Here is a 16409-nt window from a genome sequence, read left to right as displayed (position 1 = left end):
CGACATTACCTTTGCCACATGCCAATGTTAACTCCCTATTCAACTTGCACCCAATATCCATTCTACTGTTTGGTGGCCTGTAGACAATACCCATTAGGGTCTTTTTGCCCTTACTGTTCCTCAGTTCTATCCACACAGACTCTACTCCTGATCCTATGTCCCTCCTTGCAAAGGACTGAATCTCATTCCTCACCAACAGAGCCACCCCACCCCCTCTGCCCACATTTCTGTCCCTACGATAGCATGTATACCCTTGTACATTAATTTCCCAGGTCTGTTCTCCCTGCAGCCATGTCTCCGTTATCCCAACAACATCATAGTTACCCATTCGCACCTGAGCTTCAAGCTCATCCACCTTATTTCTGACACTTTGTGCATTCAGATATAGAATTTTTAGCCCATTTCTCCTCTCTCTGTTTAAATCGCTGCCTATTGTGCTTAACCCAGCTCCCCGAACTCCCATCGGGCTATACGCCCCTTGAATTTTGTTGTCCTTCCTAAATTTTCTTATTCTTTCTGTACATTTAACTCCATGTTCCGTCAGACCATCCCTCTGTACATGTGTCCTCCTTATCACTTGTTCCGCCTCACCTTTCTCTACAACATACTTAATATTCCAGAACCGTGTAGTCCCCACCTGTCCTTTATTCTTCATCTCACTATTCTCTCTTGCATTCTGGATCCCTGCCCCCTGCAAATTTAGTTTAAACCCCCCTGAAAAGCACTAGCGAACTTTCCTGCAAGAATGTTAGTACCACTCCAGTTCAGGTGTAAACTGTCCCACCAGAACAGATCCCACCTTCCCTGGAACAAAGCCCAATTATCTAAAAACCTGAAGCCCTCCCTCCTGCACCATCCTCTCAGCCACATATTAATCCATATAATCCTTCTGTTCCTTGGAGGTGTTGAGGGCAGTTGATGGAGGCAGAGATGTAGCTGTTGTTTATGTGGATTTTAAGAAAAGCATTTGACAATCTCCCTCTTGGTAGACTCATCTAGAAGCTGCATCGGATCCATGGTGATTTGGCTGTTTGGGTTCAGAACTGACTAAACCATAGAAAAAAAGGGTGATGATTGACAGGCCTGATAAGAAGCTTATAAGATTATGAGAGGCATAGATAGTGTGGACAACCAGCCTTTTTATTTGGTTGTTTGCCCTTTTAGACTTACAACCTTTCCCCCGGGGCTGAAAAATTTAATACAGGTAGTCCCCAGGTTATGAACGAGATCTGTTCCAAATTCTGTCTTTAATTCAAATTTGTAGGTAAGTTGGAACAGGTACATAGAGTTCTTATTTAGCATCAGTTAGTCAAATGTTTGTCTTAGTATATAGTAAATATTTTACCTTTCTATGCATATAAAACACACTCAACACAGTGTTAACGGCAAAGTGATCCGACTTAAAATGGCGGACAGCGTTCTCCTTCCTCTAGGCGACAAACTGCTGAAGCCGTGCAATGTTTTCATGAGTGTCACAAATTTTTAATATAATAGGCTTTATAGCAGTCCGTTCGTAAGTACGAGTTGTCTGTAAATCGGATGTTCTTAACCCGGGGACTTGAATGTGAGAGGGGTTAAATTCAAAGGAGCTGTGTGGAGCAAGTTTTTTTTTTAATATACAGTGTGGTGGGAGCCTGGAATGAGCTGCCAGGAGTGGTGATGGAGGCGAATAGGACTGAGGTATTTAAAATGCTTTTAGACAGGCACATGAATGTGCAGAGAATGGTGGAAAATGGACATTGTGTAGTCAGAACAGAAAGGATTAGTTTAGTTAACCATCTAGTTACTAGTTTGATTAATTTGGCACAACAATATGGGCTGAAAGGCCTGTTCCTGTACTGTATTGTTCTATGTTCTAAGCTGGATTCTCCTACAAGGAGAAATTTAGAGTAAAGTGTTTGCATATTCACTGGGACTTTGAAATGTGAAGTACAGTATGTTGATCTTCATTAGTCAGGCGATTAAGTTCAAGAGGGCAAAGTAATGTTGCAACTCTATACAACTCTGGTTAAACCACAATTGGAATATTGTGTTTTGCTCCCTCACTAAAGGAGGATGTAGAAGCTTTAGAGAGCGTGGAGAAGAGATTTACCAGGATGTTGCTAGGATTAGAGAGCACGTCTTATGAGGAAAGGTTGGGTGAGCTAGAGGTTTTCTCCTTGGAGCGAAGGAGGATGCGGGGGTTGGGGTTGATAGAGGTACACAAGATGGTAAGAAGCATAGATCGAATGGGTAGCTAATCTTAAGTTGATTGGAGGAACATATTGGGGAGGGGTATATCAAAAGTAAGTTTGTTTTTGCACAGAGATTGATGAATGCATGAAATACACAGCCAGGGTGGCAGTACATTAGGGGCATTTAAGAAACTCTTAGATAGGCACATGAATAATAGAAAAAAATAGGAGACTACCTTTGAGGGAAGGGTTAGAGCAGGTTATAAGCTCAGGACAGTATCGTGAGCCAAAGGGCTTTATTGTGCTGCTACGCTCTATGTGCTATGTCCTGTAATATGACAGCATCCTTGTATTTCCTGGTGTGCAGAAATATGGGAATCTGGAAGTTGTTGCTGAGTGCTCCAGTGTATAAGAGAACAAACTTGGATTACCTTTTAGAATTTCTAGTGAATTCACTTGTGGGTCTAAGGATATATTTTGCAGATTCTACTAAAAATGTGTTCAAGAGGCTAGGGTGCGAATTTGGTAATTTCATGACAGAAATGTTTTTATAAAAAAGCTCCAAGAACCTGTAATTTACAAAACACTAGTTTTTAAGCTCTTTTTAGGATGTTTCCAGACATTTTTGAAAAACCTGAATGTTCAGTATTTAAATAAAAATATATTATTTCCAGCTAAATATGGAGGAATGTATACTTTGATTAATTATAGGACCATAAGACATTGGAGCAGAGTTAGGCCACTTAGCCCATCGAGTTTGCTCCACAATACCATTACGGTTGATTTATAATCCCTCTGAAACCTATTCTCCTGCCTTTTCCCTGTAACATTTGATGCCTGATATATCAAGAACATATCAACCTCTGCTTTAAATATATACAATGATGTGGCCTGCACAGCCAACTGTGAGGAATTCCACAGATTCACCACCCTTTGACTAAAGAATTTTTTTCCTAATTTCTGTTCCAAATGCTTGTCCCTCTATTCTGAGGTTGTGCCTTCTGGGTCTAGGCTCACTACACTATAGGAAACATACTCTGCACATCTATTCTATCAAGGGCTTTCAACATTTGATAGGTTTCAATGAGCTCCCCCTCATTCTTCTAAATTCCAGCGAGTAGAGGGCTAGAGCCATCAAATTCTCCTCATATCATAACCCTTCCATTTCCAGAATCATTCTCATGAAGCCTCTGGAATGTCAGTACAGCCTTTCTCAGATAAGGGCCCACATCTGTTAACAGTGCTCCAACTGAGGCTTCACCAGTGCCTTGCATTACATCCTTGCTTTTGTATTCCTCCCAAAATGAAGGCTTTTGCCTTCATCACCACTGACTCAACCCAAAAGTTAACCTTAAGGAAACCCTACACAATGACTCCCAAGCCCCTCTGTACCTCATTTTAGAATTTTCTCCCTATTTAGAAAATATTCTGCGCCTTTATTCCTTCTGTCAAAGAATAACATTCCCCTACGCCGTACTCTACCTGTCACTTCTTTGCCCATTCTCCCAATACGTCCAAGTCCTTCTGCATACTCCCTGCTTCTTCAAAACTGCCTGCCCCTCCACCTATCTTTGTATTGTTCACAAAAGGGCCACAAAACCAACAACTCCTTCATCCAAATCATTGATAAATAACATGAAAAGAAGTAGGCCCCTGCAGAACACCACTAGTCAGGGGTAGCCAACTAGAAAAAGCCCCTTTTATTCCCACTCTTTGTCTCCTGCCAGTCAGCTAATATTCTATTTATGTTAGTATTTTTCCTGTAATTCTATGGGCTTATTAAGCAGCCTCTTACGCAAGACCTTATCAAGGGCCTTCTGAAAATCCAAATAAACAACATCCACTGATTCACCTTTGTCTATCCTGCCTGTTATTTCTTCAAAGATTTCCAACAGATTTGTCAGGCGGGATTTCCCCTTTAGAAAACCATGCTGACTTAGGCCTATTTTATCACCAGCCCTCAAATACCCTGAAACCTCACCCTTAATGATAGACTCAACATCTTCCCAACCACTGACGTCAGGCTAACTGGCCTATAACTTCCTTTCTTCTCCCTCCCTCCCTCTTTAAAAAGTGGAGCCACAGTTGCAATTTTTGCAGTCCTCTGGAACTATTCCAGAATGTAATGATTCTAGAAAGATCATTACTAATGCCTCCATAATCTCTTCAGCTACCTCTTTCAGTACCCTGGAGTGTAGACCTTCTGGTCTGGGTGACTTGTCTACCTTTATATGGTGTCAAATATAATTAATTTATAATGATTCTCTAGTTTATCTTCAGTGCAAGAATAAACTTTTTTGATTTTAAAATGTTTACATGGTGCTCTTGATCTTCAGTGGGAGATGACATCAACTCAGAAACAGAATCTTTGCAGCTAGCAAATCTATCACAGTCCAGAGCAAAACCAACCCCTCATCATAATCCAAACAACGTGGAGTGGACAAATGAAGTTCAAGGAGATGACAGGAGTCGTTGGCCTGACTCTGGTAGACAGGACAATGGTGGAAGGCGTCAAGCACTGATGCCAAGGGTAAGATTTAGTCAACTAGATCCTCAAGATTCTGGAACTGGAAGAAGTCGGCAAGGAATTGTGGAAATTCCACCAGCTGGGTGGATGGCAGAAGATGCACATGAAGAAGATACTGAAATCAATGATCCCTTGCTAAGAAAACCAAAGTGATACCAACTAATAGTTGGACCAATATGTTGAGATTTTATTCAATGGATTAAATTTATTACTTGCATAAACTAAAGTTGGCTCTCAAATAATGTGTTGGTTAACCAAATACAGATGAATAAGGAATTATTTTTTCTCTGCTTATGAATTCTAACAAACCTAACAACTCTCAAATCACCTGAATGCTTTATTTTAAATTGAAGCTTTGTTTTTAACATTAAGGTATTGGGATATGGAGTGACACATGATCTAAATTATTTATTAGTACACATTGAATACTCATTCGTCATTCCTAGGTAGTTCTATGGCTAATTCCGGCTGATCTGTGCCAAAGTGCAACTCTACATTGCGAAAAATAATTCTCATTTTAAGAACCTTCCTTGGAAAAAGTAATCTGCCCCTTCAAATCCCTTTGTTTCTATTCAACCAACCAATGTTAATGCTTTGATAGCCAAGCCATAGCTATCTTCATTTCATATCTTCAATGTCTTGAACCTGCTTGCAAAATTGAGAGGAGATTGCTCACAATCCAAAATGCCTTTCTTTCAAAATGCCTATCCAATCGACGGTTTTTAATTTGTTCAGATTGTTGAAATTAACTTCTACTTTTTGGTTTATTTTGCAAATGACCTACAGTGCTTTCCTACCTGCCACCACAGCCTAGCTCATTTCCATTGTTCTCTACCCTCCCCATTCTCTCCTCTTTCCCACACTACCATCATCAATAGCTGTAACCCTTCTCTTTCTCTATTGATTGCTTCCCACTTGCTTTTCCTTTTACTATCTCCTCTCTCCCCCTCTATTAACAAATCCATAACAGGCAGTTCTTTATGACCTTGCCTGATATGAATGTCCAAGTGAATATCAAGATTTCTTAGTAGAAGACATTTTTTAATGGTATGATTGCAACATTGTTTTAAGGCGAAACAATGTAAAGGCTGAAACTGGAAAGATCCCCCTAATTGTTTCCTGCTCAAATTATGCATGAAATGTAAAGAAATTGGTGATGAAAATAATATATTTACAGATGTTTATTGGAATATTTGCTTTTATTGACTGTAATTGGTTCTAATTGGAATATTTGATGACTAGATTTTAAACTTAAAACTGCTTTGTATTGAAAACTTAGTGTCAGTGAATAGTAAATTGCTTTCATTAAATATTAGTGTGGCTAAGGTGAGTCCACATTTCAATTGTTGCTTCTCCATTCTTGGGTCCCAATTGCCAAAACAGAGACATTTATTAATTACACTCAAGCAAGTTCAAGGCATTTTTTAAAAATCAGATTTTGTATCTTTTATTTTCTTAACATAGTATTGAACCTTTTGAGGTCTGTTTTTCATATTCTCTAAGTGCCTGAAAAATTCTGTAGTTTAATAACTTTTGGAACTTGAGACAGTGGTCTTTGAGCTGTTCAGTCAAAAGTCCTTTTTTTAAAAAAAAGCAATTTTTGTTGATTAGCTGTAAAAATTCACTTATTTAGAGATACAGAGATACATTTGGCATTAGCAACTGATTCGAAGCGAGAAAGAGCTTTGCACAGGTTGGCAAGAAGAATTTAAAAAAGGAGCTATTTGCGGGGCTCAACACATTAGCAACGGACCAATCAATTTGTGATTCATTAGCAGAAGCAAATAAAAGTAAAGCAGGGTCAATGAAGACTGGACATTCTGTGAGTGGATCAGTGTAGGATTGGGAACTTGAAGCTTTGGTTCAAGAGGCTTTGGTGAGGAGGCACAGGTAAGAAGCAAGTAAGGCTTTTGTAGTGGTTAAATAAAAAGTCACTAAATTACAGCTAATTAAATAAATAGGGATGATACAGGATCAGGTGATCTGCTGTAGTTGCATGATATGGGAGCTGGTGGACCCCATTGTGGTTCCTGGTGACCACAACTGCAGCAAGTTACATGTATATAGGACCCTGCTCAGACCCCACTGGCAGATGGAGTTCATCTCAGATGAGTGTGATGTGATTTATTTTGGTAGGTCAAATATGGTAGCCAAATATAGTATTAATGGTAAGACTCTTGGCAGTGTGGAGGATCAGAGGGATCTTGGGGTCCGAATCCACAGGACACTCAAAGCAGATGTGCAGGTTGACTCTGTGGTTAAGAAGGCATATGGGGGTGTATATTGGCCTTCATCAATCGTGGAATTGAATTTAGAAGCCAAGAGGTGATGTTATAGCTATATAGGACCCTGGTCAGACTCCACTTAGAGTACTGTGCTCAGTTCTGGTCGCCTCACTACAGGAAGGACATGGAAACCATAGAAAGGGTGCAGAGGAGATTTACAAGGATGTTGCCTGGATTTGGGAGCATGCCTTACGAGAATAGGTTGAGTGAACTTGGCCTTTTCTCATAGGAGCTCAAAGGATGAAAGGTGGCCTGATAGAGGTATAGAAGATGATGACAGACATTGATCGTGTGGATAGTCAGAGGCTTTTTCCCAGGGCTGAGATGGCTATTACAAGAGGGCATAGTTTTAAGGTGCTTGGAAGTAGGTACGGAGGAGATATCAGGGGTAAGTTTTTATGCAGAGAATGGTGAGTGCGTGGAATGGGCTGCCAGCAATGGTGGTGGAGGCAGATACAATAGGGTCTTTTAAGAGACTCCTGGATAGGTACATGGAGTTAAAGAAAATAGAGGTGTGGGGTAACCCTAGGTAATTTCAAAAGTACATGTTCGGCACAGTATTGTGGGCCAAAGGGCCTGTATTGTGCTGTAGTCTTTCTATGTTTCTTGGTTTCTAATACTTGGCTACTTGAAGAACTCAGGCTCAAAGTTGATGGCCTTTAATCTGAACTTCAAACACGACAACATAGCAAGGAGCGGGAGAGTTACCTGGATTCTCTGTTTCAGAAGGTAGTCACATCCATTAGATTAGCTGCCTCAAATTCGGTCTGTGGTCAGGGGCAAGAGGGTGTGGCTACAAATGAGGCAGGTAGTGGGATCCAAGAGATACTGCTGGAGGAGCCTCAGCCCTTGAGCTTGTCCAACGTCTGAGATTCTTGCTCCTTGTGGATGAGAACCGGGGCTTTAGAAAGGATGAGCAATCTGACTGTGGCTCTGTTCAAGAGGGGGGGGGAGAGAAGAGAAATGTAGTGGTATTGTGGATAGGATAGTCAGCGGAACAGACTTCTCTGTTGTGAGGATAGACTGTCCCGAAGGCTGTTTTGCCTGTTGGTGCCTGGGTTCGGGACATCTTATCTGAGTGGCAGAAGAATTTGCAGTGGCAGGGGAAAGATCCAGTTGTTGTGGTCCACGTGGTGACCAACAACATAGGTAGAAAGAGGTTCTGCTAAGAGAATTTGAGCAGCTAGGGACTAAATTAAAAAGCAGAACCAAAAAGGTAGTAATCTCTAGATTACTACCTGAGCAAATCAGCATAGAGTCAAGAAGATTAGAGAGTTAAATGCATGGCTTAAAGATTGGTCTGGGACAAGTGGGTTTGAATTCATGGGAAAATGGCACCAGTATTGGGGAAGGAGGGAACTGTAGCAATGGGACAGGCTCCACCTGAGCCATGATGGGACCTGGATTGTAGCGAATCGCATAACTAGGGCTGTGGATAGGGCTTTAAACTAGGTATTAGGGGTGGATGGGTTACACAGATTAGAGAAGTATGGATAAAGTAAAAATGAAAAGTGTGAATAAATTTAAAGCAGAAGATAAAAAAAGGAAAAAAGTAAGAGTGGAGTGAAGAAAAGTTGAGTGCAAGACGGTAAAAGATTACTAGATTTTAAAAGCACAATGAGTGTAAGGGCACTTGATTTGAATGTCTGTAGTACTCGAAACAAGGCCATTGAACTTGTGGCACAAATCAGTAAAAAGGGGATATGATATAGTAGCCATTACAGAAATGTGGTTGCAGGATAGACAGGATTGGGAATTAGAAATCCAAGGTTATCAGGTAATACGGAAGGATAGGCAGGAAGGTAAGGGAGATGAGATCATGGCAATAGTGAGAGATGATATGAGATTCTAAAGTGTAGAATGTTGAATGCATCTGGGTAGAGATTAGGAATAATAAAGGGGAAAAATCATCAGTGGGAGTTGTCTATTGGCCACCGAATAATAACATTACAGTGGTACAGGCAATAAACAGAGAAATATCTGAGGCATGTAAGAATGGAACAGCAGTTATCATGGGGGACTTTGACTTGCACATAGATTGAATGAGTGAAGTTAGTGGAGGCATTCTTGAGGAGGACTTCATAGAATGCATCTGTGATGGCTTTCTGGAACAGCATATTACTGAACCTACAAGGGAACATACTATCGTAGATCTAGTCCTGTGCAATGAGACAGGTAAAATTAGTGATCTTGTAAATATAGAAAACCTACATCACAATACAGTACAGGTTCTTCGGCCAACAATGCTGTTCCGAACATGTGCTTACTTTAGAAATTACCTAGAGTTACTCATAGCCCTCTATTTTTCTAAGCTCTATGTACCTATCCAGGAGTCTCTTAAAAGACCTTATTGTATCTGCCTCTACCACTGTTGCTGGCAGCCCATTCCACATGCTCACCACTCTCTGCGTAAAAAAAACCTTATCCCTGACATCTCCTCTGTACCTCATTCCAAGCACCTTAAAACTGTGCCCGCTTGTGCTAGCCATTTCAGTCCTGGTGAAAAGCCTCTGACTATCCACAAGATCAATGCCTCTCTATCAGATCACCTCTCATCCTCTGAGCTCCAATGAGAAAAGGCCAAGTTCACTCAAACTATTCTCGTAAGGCATGCTCCCCAATCCAGGCAACATCCTTGTAAAGCTCCCCTGCATCTTTTTTATGTTTTCCACTTCGTTCCTGTAGTGAGGTGACCAGAACTGAGCACAATACTCCAAGTGGGTTCTGACCAGGGTCCTGTATAGTTGCAACATTACCTCTTGGCTCTTGAAGTCAATCCTGCAGTTGATGAAGGCCAATGTATGCTTTCTTAAACACACAGTCAATCTGCGCAGCTGCTTTGAGTGTGCTATGGATTCTCACCCCAAGATTCTTCTGATCCTCCATACTGCCAAGAGTCTTACCATTAATACTATATTCTGCCATCATATTTGACCTACCAAAATGAACCATCTCACACTTATCTGGGAAAAATGCCATCTGTCACTTCTCAACCCAGTTTTGCATCCTATTGATATCCCACTGTAACCTCTGACAGCCCTCCACACCATCTTCAACACCCCCTACCTTTGTTACAACAGCAAATTTACTAACCTATCCCTCCACTTCCTCATCCAGGTCATTTATAAAAATCATGAAGAGATGGGGTCCCAGAACAGATCTCTGAGGCACACCACTGGTCACCAACCTCCATGCAGAATATGACCTGTCTACAACCATTTTTTGCCTTGTGTGGGCAAGCCAGTTCAAGCCAGGTCCCCTTGGATTCCATGCCTCCTTATTTTCTCAATAAGCTTTGCAAGGGGTACTTTATCAAGTGCCTTGCTGAATTCCATATACATTACATCTACTACTCTACCATCATCAATGTGTTTAGTCACATTCTCAAACAATTCAATCAAGCTCGTAAGGCATCAAACTAAATGTGTGACCATACAAAGTTGCTAAGAGTGGTGAGAAACTGGAAGATTGAGAAAACTTTAAAAAGCGACAAAGCCATTTCGTGAGCAATGAACAGAAGCTAGATTATGAAGATAAACAAGCACAAAATATAAAAACAGTAAAAGTTTTTATAATTATATAAAGTGGAAAAGGGTGGCTAAAGTGAATGGAGGTCTCTTGGAGGAAGAGAAGGGGGAATTGATATTGGGTAATGAAGAAATGGCGGAGGCTTTGATTAACTATTTTTTGTCAGTCTTCGCAGTGGAGGACATGTCTAACATGTCAAAGGGAAATGTTATGGATAGTCGAGGACTTCGATACAATAGCTATCACTAAAGAGGTTGTGCTGAGCAAACTTATGGGCCTGAAGGTAGACAGGTCCCCTGGTCCTGATGGAATGTATCCCAAGGTACTGAAAGTCATGGCAGAAGTTACAGTAGAGGCTTTGGTGATAATTTACCAAAATCCTCTGAACTCTGTGCAGGTCCCAGTGGATTGGAAGATGGTGAATGTTATGCCACTGTTCATAAAAGGATATAGGCAAGGTGGGGGGGGAAGGAAGTATAGGCCAGTTAGTTTAACATCTGTTGGGAAAATGCTTGAAGCTATAATTAAAGAAGAAATAGCAAGGCATCTGGAAAGAAATGGATCCATCTGGCAGGCACAGCATGGATTCAGTAAAGGATATAACAAGCACAGTGGATAGAGGGGAACACATAAACGTTATTTACTTGGATTTCCAGTAGATATTCAATAAGGTGCTGCATAAAAGACTTATCCAAAAGATAAGAATGCACAGAGTTGGAGGTGATATATTAGCATGGATAGAAAACTGATTAATTAAAAGAAAGCAGAGAGTTGGGATACATGGGTGTTACAATCGGTGGAGAGGCGTGTGCCACAGGAGTTTTAGCTGGGCCTGCAACTGTTCACGTAATACATTTTAACGACCTAGAAGAAGAGACCGAGTGTAGTGTATCCAAGTTTGCTGATGATACTAAATTGAGTGGAAAAGCAAATTGCGTAGAAGATACAGAGTTTCTGCAGAGAGATATAGATAGATTAAATGAGTGGACAAGGGTCTCGTGGATGGAATACAATGTTGGTAAATGTGAGATCATCCACTTCAGAAGGTAAAATAAAAGAGCAGATTATTATTTAAATTATAAAAAATTCCAGCATGCTTCTGTGCAGAGGGACTTGGGAGGTCTTGTGCGTGAATCACAAAAGGTAGGTTTGCGGGTGTAGCAGGCTATCAAGAAGGCAAATGAAATATTTGTCTTCATTGCTAGAGGGATTGAATTTAAGAGCAGGGAGGTTATGCTGCAACTGTATGCGGTGCAACTGTATGCAGTGAGGCTGCAGCTGGAGTACTGTGTGTAGTTCTGGTCTCCTTACTTGGGAAAGGATATACTGGCTTTGGAGGTGGTGCAGAGGAGGTTCACCAGGATGATTAAAGAGATGAGGGGTTTTGACTATGAGGAGAGACTAAGTCGCCTGGGACTGTACCCACTGGAATTCAGAAGAATGTGAGGAGATGTTATAGAAACATACACAATTATGAAAGGGACAGATAGGCTAGAGGTAGGAAAGCTGCTTCCGCTGGAAGGTAAGACTAGAAATAGGAGATATAGCCTGAAGATTTGGGGGAGTCGATTTAGGATGGAGATGAGAAAGAACTGTTTTTCACAGAGAGTGCTGAATCAGTGGAATTCTCTTCCCAATGAAGCAATGGAGGCTACATCAGTAAATATATGTAAGGCAAGCTTGGATAGGTTTTTGCATAGTCGGGGAATTAAAGGTTAAGGGAAAAGGCAGGTAGGTTGAGATGAGTCCCTGTCAGATCAGCCATGATCTTATTGAACAGCCGAGCAAGCTTGATGGGTCAATGGCCTGCTCCTATTTCCCTATTTCTTATCAGAAATAGGCCCTTCCAGCCTAAGAAGCTGCACTGCCCAGCAACCAACTTTTTAATCCAAGCCTAATCACATGACAATTCACAATGACCAACTAACCTACTGACCCTTTGGGATGTGGCAGGAAACTGGAACACCCAGAGGAAATCCATGCGCTCGTAAGAGGGACATACAAATTTCTTACAGAGGACGTCAGAATTGAACTCTAAACTCTGGAATTCCCCAAGCTGTAATTGTGTTGCACTAACTGCTATGCTACCCTAGCACTGCAAAACTGAGAATGTAAGACAATAATTTTGTGCTGAATGGTCATTTACCAGGCAGTAATTCAGACTCTTAATCTCTGGGGAAAGAGATGTTGGATATTTGAGAGTAGGCTGATTAAATAAGGGTAAATGCAATATTTTCTAGGGGCCAGGTGAGGAGGAAGATGTGTGGATGGGGAAGGGGGATGAACTAAGAAGCTGGGAGGTGATAAATGGAGGAGGTAAAGGGCTGAAGCAGGAATGTTAGAATACAGTTTGCCATGGAAAAAAGGGGAGGAGGTGGGTGTTGTGATGGAAATGAGAAAGATTCTTCAGGTCACAAAGGCAAGAGCTCTGGACACAGTGTTAATAATGAGTTTATTTACAAGGGGAGAAAAAGCTTGGGAACAACACAAGCAGCTACAATATTCACACAAACGCGCTTAGAATAGACGAGCATGGGAAAAGTTGGGTTGGCAATACAATACATGGGAAAACAGTGTGGGGACAGAGTACAAGTACACATACAAGCAAGGGAAAAGAAACTACGATACCTGCCATCCCTTGACTATGGACAGGCACTGCTCTTTGCCAAAGGGACAAAAATAAACGCCGCCATAACCCTATTCAATGCACATCTTACCACGTGTCTCCAGCGCTGTTCTGCAGTCTTCAGCCTGGAGTGAAGCAGGGTGGTCCCTCGAGGATGGCAAAAAGAGAAAGCCAAGCACATGTAGCACCCTTTATAGGTCAGGGGGCTGGAGGGTCCAGCCTGAGTGATTCAGCAGGGGGCTAATGGCTTGGTGCTAGATGGGTTAATCCAATTAAGGTGGCCAATGGTTAAGTGTGCATTGATTAGTTGGGAGGGGCGAAATGTTGACTGGCCGGTGGTGTGACTTCCGACCAGGTAAGGGCAGTGCTGTCACGTGACAGGCACGGCTCTCTGGATACAGAGGGGAACCAGAGGGAGGTGATGAACAGGTGAAAAGAGAAGGGGTAGCCAGAATGAGTAATGGAAAAAAAAAGTGGTCAGTGGGAGAAATTTCCAGAAGTTGGAGAAATTGATGTTCATCCCATCAGGTTGAAGGCTACCCAGACAAAATATGAGGTGCTGCTCTTCCAACCTGCATTTGGCCCTATCATGCAGAGAGGAGGCCATGGACAGACATGTCAGAATAGGAATGGGAAGTCAATCTGAAATGACTAGCCACCAGGAGATCCTGCCTTTTGCAGTAGAGCAAAGGTGCTGGACAATTTTGGAGACCTCCAGTCTCCGATAGCTACATCTGCATGAAGTGAATTGAGCTCTACCTCCTCAGAGATTGTGCTAAGAAAATGGAGCTGCAGCTCGATGACCATCGACTCATACAGATGAAATATGAATGTAAACTAGCCAATAACATAAAAGAGGAAACAAAAAGATATTTCAGATATACTGTATAAAGAGTGAAAGAGAGCCAAAAGTAGATATCAGACTGCTGGGAAATGACACTGGAGAGATAGTAATGGGGGAAATGGTGGAATAAGTATGGAATGAGTATAGAATAAGTATTTTGCATCAGTCTTCACCGGGAGACACTAGCAGAATGCCAGCAGGCAGAAGCAAGTGTTTCTATTACTAAGGAGAGGGTGTTTGGGAAACAGAAAAGTCTGAAGGTAGATAAGTCATCTGGACCAGATGGACTACACCTCAGGATTCTCAAAGAGGAAGCTGAAGAGATTGTGGAGACAATAGTAATGATCTTTCAAGATTCACTAGATTCTGCCATGGTTCCTGAGGTCAGCAAATTGCAAATGTCACTCCAAGAGGGAGAGAAGCAGAATAAAGTAAATTATAGACCAATTAGCCTGACTTCAGTGATTAGGAAGATGCTGGAGTTTATTATTAAGGATGAGGCTTCAGGGTGTTTGGAAGCACATGATAAAATAGGGCAAAGTCAGCATAGTTTTCTAAACGGGGAAATCTTACCTGACAAATCTGTTGGAATTTTTGAGGCAATAACAGGCAGAATGGACAAAGGTGAGTCAGTGGATGTTGTTTATTTAGATTTTCAGAAGGCCTTTGACAAGATGTCACTCATGAGGCTGCTTACCAAAATAAGAGTCTGTGGGATTATGGAAAAACTACTAGAAAGGATGGAAGATTGGCTGACTGGTAAGAGGCAAAGGGTAGAAGTACAAGGGGCCTTTTCTGGTTAGTTGTTGGTGACTATTGGTGTGCAACAGGAGTCAGTGTTGGGTTAATTTAGTTTCACATTGCACATTTCATTCTACATTGTGACCAAGTTAGTGAACAATATGAAGATATGTGGAGGGGCACATAGTAGTGCAGAAGGTCTCTGCAGAAGGAGTTAGACTGAAGGAATGGGCAAAGAAGTGGCAGAATGGAATATAATGTAGCAAAATGCATGGTCATGCAATTTGCAGAAGGAATAAAGGCATGGAATATTTTGTAAATGGGAGAAAATCAAAAAATCAAAGGTGCAGATAGAGGGGCTTCGGAATCCTTGTACAAAATTCTCCCTAAAGGTTAACCTGAAGGTTGATTGAGTGGTGAAAAACGCAATTGCAATGTTAGCATCCATTTCAAGAGGACTAGAATACAAAAGCAAGTATGCAATCCTGAAGCTTTACAAGGCATTGCAGACCACACTTGGGAGTATTGTTAGCAGTTTTGGGCCCCTTATCAAAGAAAGGGTGTGCTGGCACAGGAGAGTTCAGAGGAGGTTCACAAAAATGAAAAGTTTAACATATGAGGAACATTTGATAACTCTGAGCCTGTATTCACTGGAGTTCAGAAGAATGAGGGGTAATCTCATTGAAATGTATTGAATATTGAAAGGTATGGATAGAGCGGATGCAGAAAGAATGATTCTTCTAGTGGAGGAGTCTAAGACTAGAAGGCATACCCTCAGAATTCAGGGATGTCCATTTAGAACAGAGATGAGGAAACATTTCTTTAGCTAGAGGGTGGAGACTTAATGGAATTCTTTGCCACAGATAGCTGTGCAGGCCAAGTTATTGGGTATATTTAAAGTTCAGGTTGATAGTTTCTTGAATAATTGGGGCCTCAAAGGTTGTGGGGAGAAGTGGGAGAAATAGGAGAAAGGGGATTGTAAGGAATAATAAATTAGCCATGGGATAAATGGCCTAATTCTCTCAAAGACCTTATGGTCTTTTGGACAAAGCAGTCTCCCAATCTGCATTGGGTTTCACTGATGTAGTGGAGAGCACATCTGGAGTGAAGTGTACAAGTGCTGGATATGAATCAGCAAAGGAGGTGAAAATGGGAGTCATTAGAGGAGAAGTGAGAGGTGAATGGCTATTGGAAGTGGGTGAAGCCTGTACTTTTATTCTTTTTGATATAAACTCCAAGATATGTTAACATCACAACAAGTGTAAGGAGACAGAATTAGAAAATTGACAACCTGAATTCCTTGCAAAGTTGAACATCTTGATAAAGAAAAAATGCATAACTTTTTTTAAAGAATGAAAATACTTATAAACCAGGCCTCATCCGTAATGTAAAAAAGGTGTTTTCTGAGACTATCAAAATAAAATGCAAGCTAGAGGACTAAGATTCTTGGAAGCGGAGGTTTTCTCAGTCATTTAAGACAAATCAATGGAACAATACTTTTCACTCTTTGTAAACAATTGGCTCTGCAAAATTTCAACAGTCTGATTTGGCCAATTTGATACTACACTTGCAACATGAGAAATTAAGTGGGCACCATGGTCTAGTTTTAACTTTCTTGCAGGTGATCATTTCCACATATCTAACCCTTTATGTTAGTGCAGAATTTTTAAGTATCTTCCATGAT

At 41.2% G+C, this 16409-nt stretch overlaps 1 protein-coding gene across 1 annotated transcript in view; it reads left to right on the top strand.

Moving 5' to 3' along the window:
• Window positions 1-6044, top strand: part of slc9a2 (solute carrier family 9 member 2) — a 99164-nt gene extending 93120 nt beyond the window's left edge. Inside the window, exon 12 of the mRNA XM_059964407.1 lies at window positions 4511-6044. Coding sequence (XP_059820390.1) covers window positions 4511-4854 — 344 coding nt within the window. The 3' untranslated portion in view covers window positions 4855-6044. The remainder of the gene's footprint in view (window positions 1-4510) is intronic.
• Window positions 6045-16409: the final 10365 nt, after the last annotated feature.

This window comes from Hypanus sabinus, chromosome 3, assembly GCF_030144855.1.
Source record: "Hypanus sabinus isolate sHypSab1 chromosome 3, sHypSab1.hap1, whole genome shotgun sequence".
In the NCBI taxonomy this organism is placed as follows: Eukaryota; Metazoa; Chordata; class Chondrichthyes; order Myliobatiformes; family Dasyatidae; genus Hypanus; species Hypanus sabinus.
The sequence above is the reverse complement of the archived record's forward strand: the minus strand, read 5'-3'. Positions and strand labels throughout refer to the sequence as shown.